We start from the raw sequence: 17,664 nt of genomic DNA on the forward strand, positions 1-17,664 counted from the left end.
CTAGAGAGAGAGAACTAGAGAGAGTGAAACGAGAATGAGACAGAGTGAAAGAGAGTAAGAGTGGACAGAGAGAGAGCTAGAGTGTGTGACAGAGTGAGTGAGAGAGCTAGAGAGAATGAGTGTGACAAAGAAAGGTAGAGTGAAAGAGTGAGTCTGTGACAGATACTGAAAGATGGCTAGAGAGTGAGTGTGACAGTGTGAGTGAGAGAGCTAGAGAGAGTGAGTGTGACAGAGATAGAGCTAGAGAGAGTGAAAGAGAGAGTGAGTGTGACAGATACTGAAAAAGAGCTAGAGAGTGAGTGTGACAGAGATGGAGAGCTAGAGAGAGTGAAAGAGAGAGTGAGCGTGTGATAGACACTGAAAGAGAGGTAGAGAGAGTGAGACTGTAACACATGGAGAGAGAGACCGAGACAAAATGAAAGAGCTAGAAAGAGTGAAAGCTAGAGAGCGTGAAAGAGGACTAGAGCGAGAGAGTGAAGGAGAGTGAGAGAGTGAAGGAGAGCGAGAGACAGACAGAGAGAGAGACACAGAACTAAAGATATGATCAGAGAAAGTATACGTGATGTGAGAACGTGACACCCGTTCAACCCTCTAACAGAGTAAAAACCAAAGAGAGAGCGAGAGACTGTTTTCAGTCTTGCTGTTACTGCGTCTGCACCAACAGCTCCAGGTACGTCTCTCTGTTCTTCTCAATCTCCACTTTATTTCTATACTCTATATTATTTCTATAACTTTTTTAAAATAAGTTTAAAAACGACATGTGCTTCTGTGTTCAGCTTAACAGATATCAGGTGTGCAGCCAATGAAGTGTCTTTTTACCTTTTTGCTGTAGTATCATTTGATATTGAGCAGCTCCAAATAAAGATTCTGATACAGTAATAACCCCAGTATTAGTTGTATGTTTGGGCCAACTGGTCAAATTCCATGCTTTGTTGATTTTCTCTACAGATAACAAACTTCTGTCCATTTTAATGCACACTTACTGTTTACTCACTGTTTGTAAAATATAAACAAAATGGGATCTGTTAAAAAGTCATGGCACATTTTATGTCACTTTTTTTTTCACTGTCACATTTAAATGTGTTCCCTGCAGAGGATGTGTGTCATTTTCACTTAGAAAACTAAGACATGTCATTTGACCAGGGGTGTTCCAATTTTGCATACGACTATATGATGTTTTTACCCGATTAAGAAGACATTCATAGTCACACGTTCATTTCCCATCCCTCCATTCTCTGCAAACAGTTTACTAAAACTGATTTGACTCCAGTTACACTGTTTCATTTTATCTAGTCCGTTATATAAATGTTTATTTATTCATTTACTTTCAGTACTTTTCAGTTGATGGATTCAAATCGGTTTTGATATTTGTGGCGTTTTTTTTTTAATTCATCCTTTTTTAACATGTTAAACGCTTAGAGCTCGATCCAAACATTTGACTATTTGTATATTTGTCCATTGAGTTGGTATTCTTTTTAATTTTGGGATTTGGCTATTTATTTTAGTTTTTTGGGGTTTTTTGGGTAAAGGCTACAGCAAAATACTGTTTGGGGTTCTTGGGAGAAACTTGGATGACATGAGGTTACTGACCATAACACTGAAAAACGGCTAAAAACACAGTCCTGTGTTCTACTCTGGAAGACCCACCACTCCACTCATATTCAGGCTCTTCAACATAAAAGTCCCTGTATAAAGTAACCTAAAAGACATATACCTGACATCTCACTCACTCACAGCAGTGAACATCAAGCTAATGCCGTGTTAGACAGCATGTATTCCCAGTGTGACTGGACCCTTACTATTGCTGCGAACTATGCCCTTCGTGTCTATACCTGACGCATGGCACATGCCTGTCGATTGTTGTGCCGTGATCTTCGAATATTTGCTCTTGATTACTGCTGGAGCTCCAGAGACAAAAAAACGGTGTTCAGGACAGAACTAGTTGACATCTCTTTCCCACCTAAACTGATCAGCTACTGCAGGGTTTTACAAGCATTATTTCAATTATCCTCATAATGTGAATTACGTAAAAATTACAGCAGTTTTATCAACGTGTCTTATCAACATGCCTTGTAAATGTGTTGCTTTTTAATATATTGTAACATATGTAACACTTTGCCTTCTCAGCTAAGCTAAATGGATGGAAAAGTATCTATCAATATTTTTATGCGTGAACTGGGAAAAGCAAGTCACAAATTACTGGATCGATTCTGCAGTGTCAATCTCTCCATCCCCAAGTAACCCAACCATCTGAGGACAATTCAAACTTATTTTACCTGAAACTAAAGCACTGTAGGTAATGCTAGTGGAAGAATATGAAGTCAACACATGACTATCAGATTAAATTCACTGTTTTCCTCTTTTTTTTAGAGAAGTTGTAGTTTTTGTCTTTAATGTAGCTACATGTGTCTCTTTTCACAGGGAAAGATGAGATTTGTCCTCTTATGCCTCTCATTTGTCCGCTTTTCACACCTTTGGGGAAACCCAATGTCTCTGGGTAAGGAATATCAAGATTTCGGACCATTTCCTCATTGACAATTAGGAATTAGGAATGTTTTGAAAATTTCACTCAGCGCAAGTGGCCATCTACATAGATGTTCATTGGCACAAAATGTTCTTAACACAACAGGAAAAAAACAGGAAGATTTTTTCACTGTGGCTACAGCTGGCTGCTTGCCAAATATTCTTTTAAATGCAGCTTTTTTTTTATCAGAATAAGTAAAAGAGGCCAAAGAGGCCTTTGGTTTCTGCACTGTTAAATGAAATAAGTCCAGTTAATTTAGTATCATAAGGCAACTGATTACAGTGATTTTGAGTTATCTTAACTTATTTTAGACTAACTGCAGGATTATGTTATTGGTAAAAATCTAGTTCTGCTGTGGAGTCACTGCAGCTCTGCAGCAGTGAAGAGACCATTCAGGCCTGACTCTCACACCAAACAGAGCCAGATTCACTGATGAGGATTCTGAGGCTAAAGTGTTACTGAAGTTTAACAAAGGACTCTGAATGTCTGTAAATATCTTGCTGAAATGTTTGAATTTGAGCAGTTTTATTTGAACAGTTGATGCTTTGCACAAAGTTGTGTGGTTTGTATTCAGTTATTTTTGATGAAAAAACCTGGAATGACTGACTGTAGTCTACATTTTTGTTGGATATCACGCCTTTGTAGTGCAATACTTTTCAATAGAGCAATACTTTTCAAAAAGCAGCTAAAAAATAGCCACTACTTTTTCTGGAATAGCAGCTAAATTGTAGCTAGCTACAAATTTTGGGAAGGTAGCTACAAAGTAGCTAACTACTGAGTTTTCAGTAGCTATCCTAACCCTGATTTTAAAAACCTTAAAACTTATTTTAAGATTGTTTCACTTGTTTGTAGCCATTTTTACTTGCCTAATGTAATTTGTCTTGAATAGAGTTAAATAATCTTAAAATAAAGTTACCACAATCTCAAAATGAGCAATATTAAATATATGAAGTACATTTAAAATACTTTCATTTGCCAAGTCACCATTTTTTACAGTGCTGAATCAATCTTGCTGTAGTTCAAAAAGGATTAGACTTGAATTTAGTCTATTCAAGTCAACCAATGTACTTAAAGGAAACTTTAAAAGAGAAAAACAAAACTAAATATATGTTAATATATTTACTCTCACTTTCACCTAAACTGCTCAACAAATGGCTGATTGTAAGTTGGTTGGAAAACCTGTTGGCTACCTGCTGTGCCAAGCTCACCTCATCTCATTCAGCTACATCAGTAAAGGAATCTCTCTCTCTCTATCTCTACCTCTCTCTCTCTCGCGCGCTCTCTCTCTCTCGCTCTATCTCTCCCTCTCTCTCTCGCGCGCGCGCTCTCTCTCTCTCGCTCTATCTCTCCCTCTCTCTCTCGCGCGCGCGCTCTCTCTCTCTCTGTGACTTCTGAACTATCAGTGTGAGTTTTACAGGTTAGCTGCTGGTCTGAGTTAAGTAGCTGCATTGAAACAAACTCAGCTACTTTATCAGTTTTGCGCTTGTTGTGAATGACTGCTTACCAGCTAACCGCTAGTTAGCAAGCTAGCTAACCTAGCTTACTTCAACCTTATTTAGTTTGGCACTTTAGGCTCACCTGTTTCTGAAAATAACTTGTCAGCAGATGTCTGACTGCACTCTTTAAGCTTTCTCTCTCGCTCTCTGCGCTCCTTGTGCTTCTCAAATTCTGATTTTTTTTTCTTTTATTTTGGTTTGAGAATGGGCGAAAACCACTGACTCCTCTTTTCAGCCACGTTATTTAACTACACAATACATTTGTGCGCTGAGGATCAAACCACTAGCTTTTGAGGCGGGGGAGGACAGGAAGCAGGCAGATAAGCAGAGAAAGGAAACTGGCAGATAAGCAGATCTTATCGTGGAAATTAGTTTATACTTTCTGTAATAACAGAAAGTCTCAAAATTAGAAACTAAAATCTATTTATTCGTGAGCCTTTTGGAGGGCCCCCCATCTAAATAGGTCTCTGGAGGTGGGGGGTGTTCCTACTCTGAGAGCCTTGACATTGTAGGACTGTGGCATTTGAACTAATAGTCTAAAAACACAAAATACCAAAAAGAAGTAATTAATTTCTGCATGATCATTTTCCAAACTGTCGTCATCACTTAAACAAGCTGTTTTTGTAACTGAGGTGTGTGTGTGTGTGTGTGTGTGTATATATATATATATATATATATATATATATATATATATATATATATATATATATATATATATATATATATATATATATATATATAATGTATGTATGTGTGTGTGTGTGTGTGTGTGTGTGTGTGTGTGTGAGTGTGAGAGAGAGAGAGAGAGAGAGAGAGAGAAAAGTCCAGGTTGGAATCCCCCTTACAACTCCACCATGAATGGGTGGGGTGAAACTGTCATTGGCTAAACAGGCAGATATATGTATACGTGTTGGTTTTTGTCAAACAATGAATTCAAAACACACAGATTTTTTAGCTTAATATTTATACATGGGCAAGCAAACAATATATTTTTGCATCTTTAACAATGTTTACATGCTTCATCATGTAAAAAAGCAAGGCTGTGGTTTCCTGTGATATGGATCTTTTACACTGTATGAACTGAAATGCACTACTAAAACATATTGAGTTCATTCAAAACATGCAATCAGTTGCCTTATAACGTTAAGTTCACCTGAGTTTTTTTTACAGTGTGAGGTTAGTCAGTGCTGGGTTAGATGTAGCACAGCTGCATTTACATAGTAATACAGAAGGCAGAGGAGATGTCCCACCCAGACAGGAAAGCAACCTTATGTGTGTGTGTGTGTTTGTGTGTGTGTGTGTGTGCGTGCAGAAGGTAACTACAGCCTGGAGTGTTTGAACGATTATCTCTTTACCATCACCTGTGTGCTAAATGTGTCCTCTAATCTGTTGCCCCACGGCGCCACCTCCTGGCTGGAGTTCAACGACTACAGGTTACAGCACTGCAGATATTTATTATTCATAACACTCATGCATATTCAAACATATTAAAATAAGGCCCTGATTCTGTTTGTTTTGATGCTCCAGCTGTTGTGTACCAGCCAGGAGCAAAGCACAATCAATAAATGTGTGTGAGAGAGAAGAGTACACAAATTAATGTGTGTGTGTGTGTGTGTGTGTGTGTGTGTGTGTGTGTGTGTGTGTGTGTGTGTGTAACATAATACAGGGAGCCCTATCAGTGTGTGTTAAAAGTGCAAGCACACTCGTGGGTGTGTGAGCTGGATTTGACTCCGCTGGTTGAGTACACGTTCACCGACACAGACTTCTTCCAGATTTCTCTGAACTCCAGTTACCATGGCAACAGCAGCTCGGCAGTACTGGAGGTGCTCTATAGACCAGTTAAACACAGTAAGAGCATACGTACACACACACACACACACACATACTAGAGGTGGACATTAAGACAATATTTATCACTATCATGATAAAAGACAGCATAATATGCTTTTCTGAATGTATCATCAATATTGTCAATTTTTATATCTACACTATGTAAGATTTGGGGATCAAGTCTTGGGTAGGGAAGTGTGTTCTGAGCAGTCCATTGGCTCAGCATTGTCTGGGTGGCCCACCAGTGGTTAATCAGAGTATTAGACAAAATTCCCCCTATCATTTTTCACTTATAGTCCGATGTACTTATTTCTCCCTCCCTCCTTTCATTAGTTATACTTTGTAAATTAGTTTAGTAAATACATTTTAATCTAGCACAGTGTCAGCAACAACATTTTCTATAAAATCATTTTATATCAGGCCGAGTCATCAATTTTATTCTCAGTTTGAGAGAAAATGTTTGTAAAACTTGTCTTAGTTTATTGTCCAAAATAGCTTGGTGCATTTAAAATTTCTTTATGGAGATTAAAACTAGTTTGAGCTTGTATGCAGGACAGTAATCTGGGTGGTTTGAGGGTGGATCAGCAGTGGGGTTTTTTTTTGTTTGTTTGTTTGTTTTTTTCTCTGATTCAGTGATGCTGCTTTATTCGGCTTTAAAAAATTAGTGCAGCTTTAAAGAACATGGAGACCAACTCTTTCAGCTTTACCCAAAACCTTACCTAATGGTGCTTTAAAGGACAGTGTTTCATTACAAAGAGAGCATAATTAGTCCGGTTTTATTGGATATAGGGAGATGTAGTATGTAAAACATTAAATAAAAATCACTGTATTCAGTTTTTGAGTGTTTTACAAATGTGGCTCTACTGGCTCCTTTTGAAAATATCATGGTATGCCTGGTGTGTCGTGAAATGTATTGTGATGACAGGACTCGAGTGCTCTTGTTAAGTTCAGACATTCTTTCCCAAATATGTGTCGGGCTTGGTCAGGTGTAAATTTTCGCGTTTCCACTCCCTGCCTCTCGTTTTTAACAGATTTCACCCTGAACTTCCTCCGCTTAAGTTTTTTCTCCTTGATTTTTTTTTATTTTTCTCTACCTCTCTCATTGAATCCTTCATCATATTGTTGACAGAATTTAGCACCATTTTTTAGCCCACTTTCATGAGAAAAGGATAATAAACAATGAGCTGATTCAGGAGAGCACAGTTTAGCTAGTCAAAAAGATGCTTAATTTGTTTGTAAAGCATTTTTATGTTGTATGTTCAGTATGTTACATGTAACAGGCTCTACGTAAAGTAGAGCTTTATTAAACAGATTAAGGGATGTTGTTTGCTTGATGAATAAATTCTTTAAAGAAGAATTTAAACTTATTCAAATTAATTTATTACATTATATTATTTAATATATTTTCAATCCATTGTTTAATGATGCTATCAGTGTCTCCACATAGTAATTTAACTGGCGCTATCCTATCAGTGTTTTTTTTTCTGCCCTTTAGGTTATAATGGGCTAGTTCGGGTCAGTTTCGGGCAGAATTTTGTTTAGCTCAGGTCAGTTTCAGAATCAAAACTTGATAAGGTGAAAAGATGATAAGATGAAACATGATGCTGTGTGTCATTGACACACCCACAGACAGAGTGAGTTCCTGCCCTTTTGCCCTCAGACTGTACAAGTTCACTCTTAGAAACACATGCATGACAATTGTGTGTTCTATCGCCCTCTCCATTCTCAAAGATCACTTTCAGCGAGGCTCAGCTTATCTGAGATAGTGACTGTGTTGTGGCTTGGGTTCTGTGAGATTCATCACACTTTAACACCTATCTGATTCATTATAGACTGCCTGTCACACATCAACACAGCACTGGAAATCCCATCAATAAAAACACTGATAATGTCTTTAAGAAAGCATCACAATCCATACTGTGGTTATCTTGAACAACTGCTAAATATAAAGTTAATAATAACTGTGTTAATAATTTGCAAGTTATTATTGTTTACACATTTTTAGAGACTGTCATACTCATAGATAAAATCTCACACGATAATGAAATGGTGTAGTGAGTAATTTCTTTGGCGACTGGGGGTTAAATGCTTACATAGATGCATAAAAGTACACAGCATGACTAACACCCCTCCTAATTTCTAGAGTTCAGAGGTATAAAATAAAGCACATAGCAGTGCAATCTCTATAGACAATCTGCATTTACTGCATTTACACGGCTCTGGCACGCCAATGCACTGCAACGAATCCAATTTGTTTTTTACTGAAATATGTTCAATCAAGCGTGGCCACGCAGCGCATTGTGCGTCTGGTGCATTGAGTCTGGGAAATGCATAGTGTCTAAAATTTGAGTGGCGCTGAACATTATTCAAATGAATCCGGCCAATGCGATGTATCTACCCAATAAGGAGGCAGCTGGCATTTGTGTGATTTATGTCTGCAGCTCAAGGTATGAAACATTTGTTCTGCTTTTCAGACATTCCCATGCAACAAGGAAAAGCTAATATATTTTAACACAACTGTTTACGTCCAAAATTTGACATCAGAGCAGGAAAAGGATCGGTTTGATGATGAATCAAAATGACTGATGTTGACCGCAAATCGTAATCAACAGCCTAAACTGTCATCTTTACAATTCAACCTTATTAACGTTTTTTAAAGTTATTAGCTTAATGATACTTTCTGCTTATTTAAAAAATCTAAGCATTAAATAAATATCAGTTTAGCAGGACTACATTTCAAATAGATTTCACAAAGAAGCTCTAAATAATAGATTGCTAGGTTTGCCAAGGGAAACTAGAGACATGAGATTCACTGGATAAAAATACTGTAGTTAGCTGAAACTCAGAAATAGCTATTTCATGGGGCTTGAGTAGTATACGAAATGGAGTATAAATGGTAGTGTAACAACTTCTTCTTCTTCTTTTGGCTGCTCCCTTTAGGGGGATCCACTGCCTCCTCTTTTACACCAACCATCTCCATGTCTACCTTCACTACATCCATAAACCTTCTCTGAGGTCTACCTCTTCTCCTTCTACCCGGCAGCTCCATCTCCAACATTCTTTGCCCAATATATCCACTATTCCTCCTCAACACATGTCCAAACCATCTCAACCTGGCCTTCTCAGCATCTTCATCTCCGCCACCTCCAGCTCAGCCTCCTGTCTTTTAGACAGAGCCACAGTCTCCAAACCATACATCATAGCAGGACGCACTACTGTCTTGTAAACCTTCCCTTTCACTCTTGCTGCTATCCTTCTTTCACACATCAGCCATGACACCCGTCTCCACCCACTCCATCCTGCCTGCACCCTCTTTTTCACCTCTTTTCTACACTGTCCATTGCTCTGGATGGTTCACCCAAGATATTTGAAGTCATCCACCTTTACAACCTCTACTCCTTGCATCTTAGTAGTGTAACAACTGATCTAGGTTTAAATTAAAGGGGGAGGGGGCAGAGTAGCATAGCGTTGAGACTGAGTCATATAGCTACTGAAATGAGTGGCTTACAGCCTTGAAGCTTGGGGAGGAAAGTCGCAGTCCTGTGTGCTGGATAGAGGAGGGTCTTTGGGTCCATGGGGACATTACTGCATAACGTATATAAGCATTATGACTGTTTCAAAGGTAAATATAACCAGAATCTAATTAACATACATTCTATTACATTTGAAGTAAATAATGCTACATGAAAACGTAAAGCTACTTGAATTTATATTATATATTAATATTTACAATCAAAATGTATGGCAGAACCTCATTTAGGCTAGAAGTATTGCATTTTTCATGAGAATAGCTACACAAGTTACAAATATACTTACACAGTACTACTTTAAGGAGGAAGGGAAATTAACATGATTACAAAAGTGGAAAGCAAATCTGAGGTTAGAACCTGCATATCAGGCTGAGAGTGCATGTCTGCAGCCAGACCCTTCTTGTAGGGATGGATTCTTTCCCTTATTGTTTGCAGAGGATTTTGTGAGGTGGTCCATTAGTGTTGTTATCTGGTCATTGTGTATTTTATATTGATCCTTAAGGCCAGGTCCTCCTTCCACTACACACATGAAGCAAGAGACCACACAAACTCCAAATTCTGGAAGAAATTTGCATCAGGAACTTCATGAAATGGGTTTTCATGACTAAGCAGCTACACCCCTAAGCCTCCAAGCCTCATCTGGAGTGGTTTAAAGCATACTGCCACTGGGCTGTGCTTTAGAGTGATGAAACATGCTGGCAATCTGAGGAAGGAATCTGGGTTTAGTGGATGCTCAGAGAACGCTACCTACTAGGACGCATAGTGCTAACAATAAATTTGGTGGGGGAGGGATAATAGGCTGTTTTCAGGGTTTAGGCTCAGGCTGTTAGTTCCAGTGAAGAATAATGTTAATGATACAGCATACAAAGATATTTTAGACAGTTGCTTCCAACTTTGTGGCAGCAGTTGAGCGAAGACTCTTTCCTGTTCCAGCATCACTGTTCCCCTGTGCACAGGTCCATAAAGACATGGAGCCCTGACCTCAATGCCACTGAACAACACCTTTAGGATGTACTTAAATGTTGATTGTGAAGCAGAATATTCTTGTACAACATCAGTGGACTATTTTGACTGAATGAGCACAAATTCTCACAGACCCACTGCAAAATCTTCTGGAGAAAAGTGGAGCAAATCCATATTAATGCCCATGGTTTTGGAATAGGATGTCCAGCAAACTCACAAAGGCATGTTGGTTAGGTGTTCATGCACTTTTAACTATATAGTGGTAGTATTTTTGCTGCCTTGGGAAAAAGCTCTTAACATTACTGTCTCTTTTGGTAAGAGTGATTATACTCCTGTGTGTGTGTGTGTGTGTGTGTGTGCGTGTGTGTGTGTGTGTGTGTGTGTGTGTGTTATAGTTCGTCCCGTTCCTCCCTCAAATCTGTCATATCTAGGGAAGACTGATCGTGTTGTTTTTCATTGGCTGAGTGGATACCAGGAAAACACATCGTTCGTACAAAACCTCCAGTATGAGCTCAGCATACATGGTGATGGCAAGGTGGGCCTACATGCATTTTTTCTTAATGCACATTCACTCACCAGCCACTTTATCAGAAACCCCTGCTTTGTAGCTCCATTGCTGGTGTTCAGTTAGAAACTGTAGCTTATCTGTTGAAACATAGTTTATGTTCGTCTGTGATCAGTTATTTTGAAGGTCTCGTGGACCTTACCTCTCAAGTTCTTGGCCCGTAGTACACCAGAATAGAAACCCAGCTAGTGTCACTGCTGTGCTGAGAGTGACCACCCAAATAATACCTGGTCAATAGCTATCTTGTAGCCAGAAACTGAAAAAAGATGAATAGAGTAGAGTGACTGATGAATTGTACAATCTGTAATTGTATACTTAGTGGAGCGATGAGGCAGGCAGGTATGTTGAAGATAGCTGTTTCTAATAAAATGAATGGTGTTCTTATATATGCTTTTCAGGTCACTGATGTCCATCCAGTGGACACACACGTGGTTGTGGACATGTCTATTTTTGTGCCTCACAGAAGTTATATGGCCCGTGTGCGCTCAGTGCCCAACCAGATGCATTACAGAGGAGTTTGGAGTCATTGGGGGCCTGCTGTACACTGGACAACTGGGGCCAACTCCAGTAAGAGAAAAGAAAATTTGCATACAATAAGCACTTGGTAAAGTAGAAAAAAAAACAATAATGACCTTTGAAACTTGAGCATCTATTTTACCCTTACATAATAATAAATTCTGAACCTCGTGAATTTTGATTGTAAGACCTCATTAAATCATTCTGGAGGTAAAGTGTTTTAAGTATGTATTTGTGTGTATTTAGAAGGAGAAACTCCAGGCTCGTCTTTCTCCAGCATTTGGTTCGCTGTGTTCTGTCTACTGCCAGTATTATTCCTACTGCTGTCCTACATCCCGTACTACAGGCGAGTCTCTCTCTGACACACAAACACACACACAGGTGAGTGTTCCTCATGGGCAGTGTATAAATGTAGTGAGAAACAATGTTTGTTTCTGTTTCTTTTATCCAGATGGAAGAAGCAAGTATTGATCCCAAGTCCCACTCCATATATCAGAGATTTCAAAGTGAGTCTGATTCATACTCTCATTTAGTCTTTGTAGCCCTAGTCTCAGCCTCAGATCCTGCAGTAGACCTGGGATGATGTTTAATTTCTTGTTAAAAATTATTTTGCGTACCTCCTATTCTTAGCCCATACCTTTGAATGCAAAAGTTTGAACACCCCCAGTCAAATTATTTTCTTGATTTTCTAAGTAAAAATAAAACTTATCCTTACAGAGAACACACTTAAATATGGAAGTTTCCAGCCAATTTTAGTGCACACTTTCTATTTATTTGCTGAGTTCATCATATTGAGGGAAAAAAAATGTAAAATATAGAATGGGCCTTAACTTTTTTCTCAATGTGCTAAATTCAGCAAACAAACAGGTATTGTTCAGAAGTTCTGATGTTCTCTGTAAAGGATATGTAATGTATTGTAACTTTTTCTTTTTTGTACATTAATTGTTTTAAACACTTAAAATAATACTGAACAACTTAACATTTTTTCCAGCTCCCAATATAACCTCATGTGTTTAATGACAATGCCTGTTAAATTACTTTGTAGTCTTAAAAAACAGCCATCATTAAATCACAGAGCAATAAAATGTAGAAAGTCAAATTTAAGTTTAAGCCAAAATTAAGTTTAAATTCAACTTTAACAATTTTATTCATCAAGTAGTGCATTCTAATAATGACCCAAATATTTTTAGCCTGGATAAATTGCGTATACTGCACTGTTTTCACACTGTGCGATTCTGATTCAGTGAGAGAGCCTTCATTTGTTTAAACCTAAATCTCAATTTGTCTATATAGATCATACAATCATGGTCAAACATATTGCCACTTGGACTGGTAATATTGTTGGCACCCTTTAGAAATTGTAAGAGATAATTGGCTTTCAAGCAGGTAAATCTCCTTAAATTTCTAATTAAACACTCTTGACCGATTACAGATGTAGAGAAAAGTTAAGTCAACCTTTGTGTTGTGTGTTTGTGTGTACCACATTGAGCCTAGAGAAACAGAAGAAAAGGAAAGAATCATTTGAGGATTTGAGAAACAAAATTATAGAAAAGCATTAGCGACTGTTGTGGCCATCAATGAGTCTAGATCTCAATCCCATAGACCACCTGCAGGGAGATCTCAAAGCAGCAGTTGAGAGAAGGCGCCCTTCAAATCTGGGTAATCTGAAGCAGACTGCAGAAGAAGAGTGGTCCAAAATTTTCATAGAGAGGTGCTAGAAAAGGAGTCATGACTGAAAAAGGGCTTGATTTCAGTTATTCTTTCTAAAGTTTTAAGTACCAATAAATTTGTTCATACCACAGATACATGAAGTTCTGAGTGGACAAAGAAAGTACTGTATTACTATTAGTGAAATAAGGAATAATGGAAGGTGTTTTTTTTTTGTAATTTCAGTCAATTTTTGGAGTAAAATAAATTGTGTACCAATTTGTGGGGACACTTTATTTTGAGGGGTCCTTGATGAAACAGACTCTCAGTAATATGTCAAACATGTCGCTGCTGTCAGAACAAAACCTTGTATCTCCAAAATGGTAACTTTACAGGAAAAGGAAAAAAACATAAATTACTTTCAATGTAAGTCAACGGAACCAGAATTTTTGGCCATTTCATTTGGTCCATCCTTCATGAAATTTTCACACAATATAAAGGCCAATATGCATTTTCAAACTGTCAAAAACTGAAAATTGACAAAAATGGAGATACGAGGTTTTGTTCCAACAACAGCGATATGAGGGTTAGGGTTAGGTTTTGGGTTGAGGTTAAGGTTAAGGTTAGGATTAGGATTAGGGCCAGAGTTAGGGTTAGGTTTTGGGTTGAGGTTAAGGTTAAGGTTAGGATTAGGTTTTAAGATCTAGCTGTGATGCATTATAGTCACAGCCCGTGTCTGCATATTTTCAGAGATGTGCGGTGCCGTTGAGGATTGTGGGTGAGCTGCTGCAGGGGGAGGAGTCTCTAAAGATCGACAGCATGATTGAAGAATCAGACTCCACCCCTTCGCCCAACCCGGTCCACTATGAGAAGATGAGAAGTGTGCATGATCAATCTGAGCAACCCTTCATCACATCTGCAGCCCCGTTCACGTCTCCCAGCATGATCCGTTCACCTGCAGGGGCGGAGATCAGCTTCAGCAGCTGGCTGGAGGACTGTGCAGCAACAGACACGGGCAGTGTGACATGCAGTGAGGATTACTGCACACTCTCTCACATAAACACTGAACAGGCAAACAAGTAGCGGTGCGTCATATAAATTCTACACTCTCTGCTCCTTTTATCACCTCTGCACTTATACTCAATTCTATTTGGCACTTTATCACTATTAAAAAAAAAACAACAACAAAAACGCAAGCATCTCAAATGTTAACAGGAGAGGGCAAAAACGTTCTTAAATTTGAATGTAATGTAAAGAATAATATATAATAATATATATATATATATATATATATATAGCAGAACCAATATGTGAACGTTCTTGCATTCCAACCTAATATAGTGTTCCTAAACCCCAAGCGACCACCCCCACCCACCACAAAGAACCTTTAGGTTGCTTCAAAATACAGCTATACAATTTCAAAGCTGCACTATTTGGAGACCTCTCTGGTGAAAATGTGTAACTGCCACAATACACTGTAATGCGAGGTGTACTTTAGAACTCAATGAACAGATGAATCTGATGAGTGCATGGAAAGAGTTTAGAAAGTGAACTTGGTGAAATTCTGACTTCTGAGAATGTAAGTTAAGGAACTACTATTGTCATTATGACACCTACACATTGAGACAGATGCATAATATGCAAATACAAAAGACAGCGTCCATTGAAATCCACCAAATCTGACCCAACACCTCTGACTTTTAAATTAGTAACACTGCTTTAGTATCTTATGGAACCAGAATATTAATGTATAATGATTTACTAGAGGTTGTTAGTGTAGCATGGCTATTTGTGTAATGCATACTTTAACATCAATCATTTTGTGGCTGATTCTGTTTTCTTACAGCCAAAAGTTTAGAGATAAAAAGCACACCATACAAACTTGGCTTGAGTGTGTTTCTAGTGAGCTCAAACAAAGTAGCTGTCAATATGGACAACAGCACCTCTAATACATTTATGATGTCACTGAGTGCGAACAGCCAATGAGCTGCTCCCCTTGCCAGTCAGTCAGCACTCAGTAGCAGTAATGCCAGCATCCTGCTGCCCAAAACCCATTTGCTGTTAAAAACAGGATAAGTGATCAGAAAATATTTAAACCTTTTAGCTGTTTAGCTTAATTCTCCTCCATTCATTTAGGACTCACTTGTGGGCGCCCTCTAGTGTTTTGCAGTCATGTTTTTAATAGTGTATAAAAAGGGAAAGAGGATGTGACCAGGCTCCTTTTAAAACGGTTCTCTCTCAGGCAGAAAGCAGGGTACACATTCACTCACGCAGTCACACCTAGGGGCAGTTTAGCATGTCCAATTGCCCTGACTACATGTCTTTGGACTGTAGATGGTAACCACACAGACACAGGGAGAACATGCAAACTTCACAAAGAAAGGACCCTAAGTAAGTAACTAAGTAAACAGATGGCAACAAATAATAAATTACCTTTGTGGGCAGTGTGTTTGTAGACATTTAAAGCATGTAACTTGACACTTAGAAGCTGATGATACTATCATCAATCTGCTGGAGACCACACCATACAGAATTAGATAAATACAGTAACTGCAAACACTTATCCAGCTCTGAACGTGGCACAACCATCAACCAGCTAAAAAAAAAGAGAAAGGCATAAATTCTAAAAATTGTCAGCATATTAACGTTATTTTATTTATTTATTTATTTTTGCTTATGTATGCAATGCAAGAGACTGAAGTCATTTTTTTCAATTACGAACTCTAGGTTTTATGTGTAGGTCAACTAGCAAGCTGGTATTGACCAGCAACCCAGCGCAGTGCAAATTACTTACCTGGCTCAAATTTAATACGTCATAAAACTGCAAAATACGTAGATTGACCAAAATCAAATTTAAAAACTGGCTGATTGCCAATTGTGTGTATGCAGCAAAAATATGCTGATTCCAAATCCTAGTAATGAGGTTCATGCGGAGGTCCAGGTTAAGGTACCTTGGTTCATCTATGAGTGATTGAAACTGAAAGAATGACTCGGCATGCGGTTGGAGGAGAGAAATGATGCAAACAAAGTAATGATGTTGATAGGCCTCAATAGAAAGACAACATGAACATGGATCAATTTTCATTATCTTGAAGACGCAGCTTTCTCAGAGTATTTCTCAGAATTTCACTGTGTAGGCTTTTAATCAATCAAATCAAACTGTTCTATCATGGTGTAGAGAGGAACAGAAATTGAGTAGGGATAATCCTAAAGGAACAGCTTGTGAAAAGTTTTCTGGATGTAAAGAGTGTCAGACAGAATCATGAGCCTGAAGTTGGAGGTTGATGGTGTAATTTTGAATGTTGTCAGTTCATATGCACCACAGGTTGGTTGTCAGAGGAGAAACAGGAATTTTGGAGTAAGATGGATGAAGTGGTAGATGGTGTCCCTAGAGAGGAGAGATTAGTGATTGGTGCAGACTTCAATGGACATGCTGGTGAAGGGAACAGTGGGGATGAAGAGGTGCTGGGTATGTATGGTGTGAAAGACAGAAATGCGGAAGGTCAGATGGTTGTAGATTTTGCAAAGAGAATGGAAATGGCTGTGGTGAGCACGTATTTTCAGAAGAGGGAAGAACACAGGGTGACATACAAGAGTGGAGGGAGGTGCACACAGGTGGATTATATCCTTAGCAGGAGATGCCAACTAAAGAAGATTGGAGATTGTAAAGTGGTTCCAGGGGAAAGTGTAGCAAGGCAGCATAGGGTGGTTGTCTGTAGAATGAGATTAGAAACAAAGAAGAGGAAGAGAGTGAAGACAGAGCCAAAGATTAGATGGTGGAAGCTGAAGGAGGAGGATGGTTGCAGGCAGTTCAGGGAAAAATTGCAACAGGCCCTTGGGGGCAGTGAGGAGCTACCTGAGGACTGGGAAACTACAGCTAAGGTGGTGAGAGAAACTGGCAAGGATGTGTTGGGTGTTTCGTCTAGTCAGAGGAAAGAAGACAAGGAAAGTTGGTGGTGGAATGAGGAAGTCCAGGAGAGTATTCAGAAGAAGAAGACAGCTAAGAAAAAGTGGGATAACCAGAGAGATGAAGGAAGTAGGCAGGAGTACTGTGAGGCTAGTCGCATAGCGAGAAGAATGGTGGCAAAGGCAAAGGCTCAGGCCTATGATGAGCTGTATGAGAGGCTGGACAGTAAAGAAGGAGTAAAGGACTTGTATCGTTTGGCTAAACAGAGAGATAGAGCTGGAAAGGATGTACAGCAGGTTAGCCTGATAAAGGATAGAGAGGGAAATGTACTAGTGAGTGAACAGAGAGTGTTGAGTAGATGGAAGGAGTACTTTGAAGAACTAATGAATGAGGAAAATGAGAGAGAGAGGAGGACAACGGGGGGAGAGATAGTGGATCAGGAAGTGCAGAGAATTGGTAAGTTGGAAGTGAGGGCAGCTTTAAAAAGGATGGAAAGGCAGTTGGTCCAGATGACATATCTGTGGAGGTATGGAGATGTTTAGGAGAGAAGGCAGTGGACTTTTTAACCAGGTTGTTTAACAAAATCCTGGAGAGTGAGAGGATGCCTGATGAGTGGAGAAGTGTACTGGTCCCCATTTTTAAGAACAAGGGTGATGTGCAGAGCTGCAGTAACTACAGTGGTATAA

General features: G+C 38.9%; 1 protein-coding gene across 1 annotated transcript; it reads left to right on the top strand.

Moving 5' to 3' along the window:
• The first annotated feature begins 633 nt into the window (after positions 1 to 633).
• LOC108429199 (interleukin-21 receptor) lies at positions 634 to 16,324 on the top strand. The gene is made up of 9 exons (XM_017700767.2): positions 634 to 670; positions 2,422 to 2,497; positions 5,333 to 5,453; positions 5,687 to 5,868; positions 10,739 to 10,878; positions 11,307 to 11,475; positions 11,671 to 11,770; positions 11,876 to 11,930; positions 13,822 to 16,324. Exons 2-9 carry the CDS (start codon positions 2,428 to 2,430, stop codon positions 14,152 to 14,154), a joined length of 1,170 nt encoding a protein of 389 aa, XP_017556256.1. The 5' UTR covers positions 634 to 670; positions 2,422 to 2,427; the 3' UTR covers positions 14,155 to 16,324.
• The last annotated feature ends 1,340 nt before the right edge of the window (positions 16,325 to 17,664 follow it).

The sequence above is a fragment of the Pygocentrus nattereri genome, chromosome 3 (assembly GCF_015220715.1).
Source record: "Pygocentrus nattereri isolate fPygNat1 chromosome 3, fPygNat1.pri, whole genome shotgun sequence".
Lineage (NCBI taxonomy): Eukaryota > Metazoa > Chordata > Actinopteri > Characiformes > Serrasalmidae > Pygocentrus > Pygocentrus nattereri.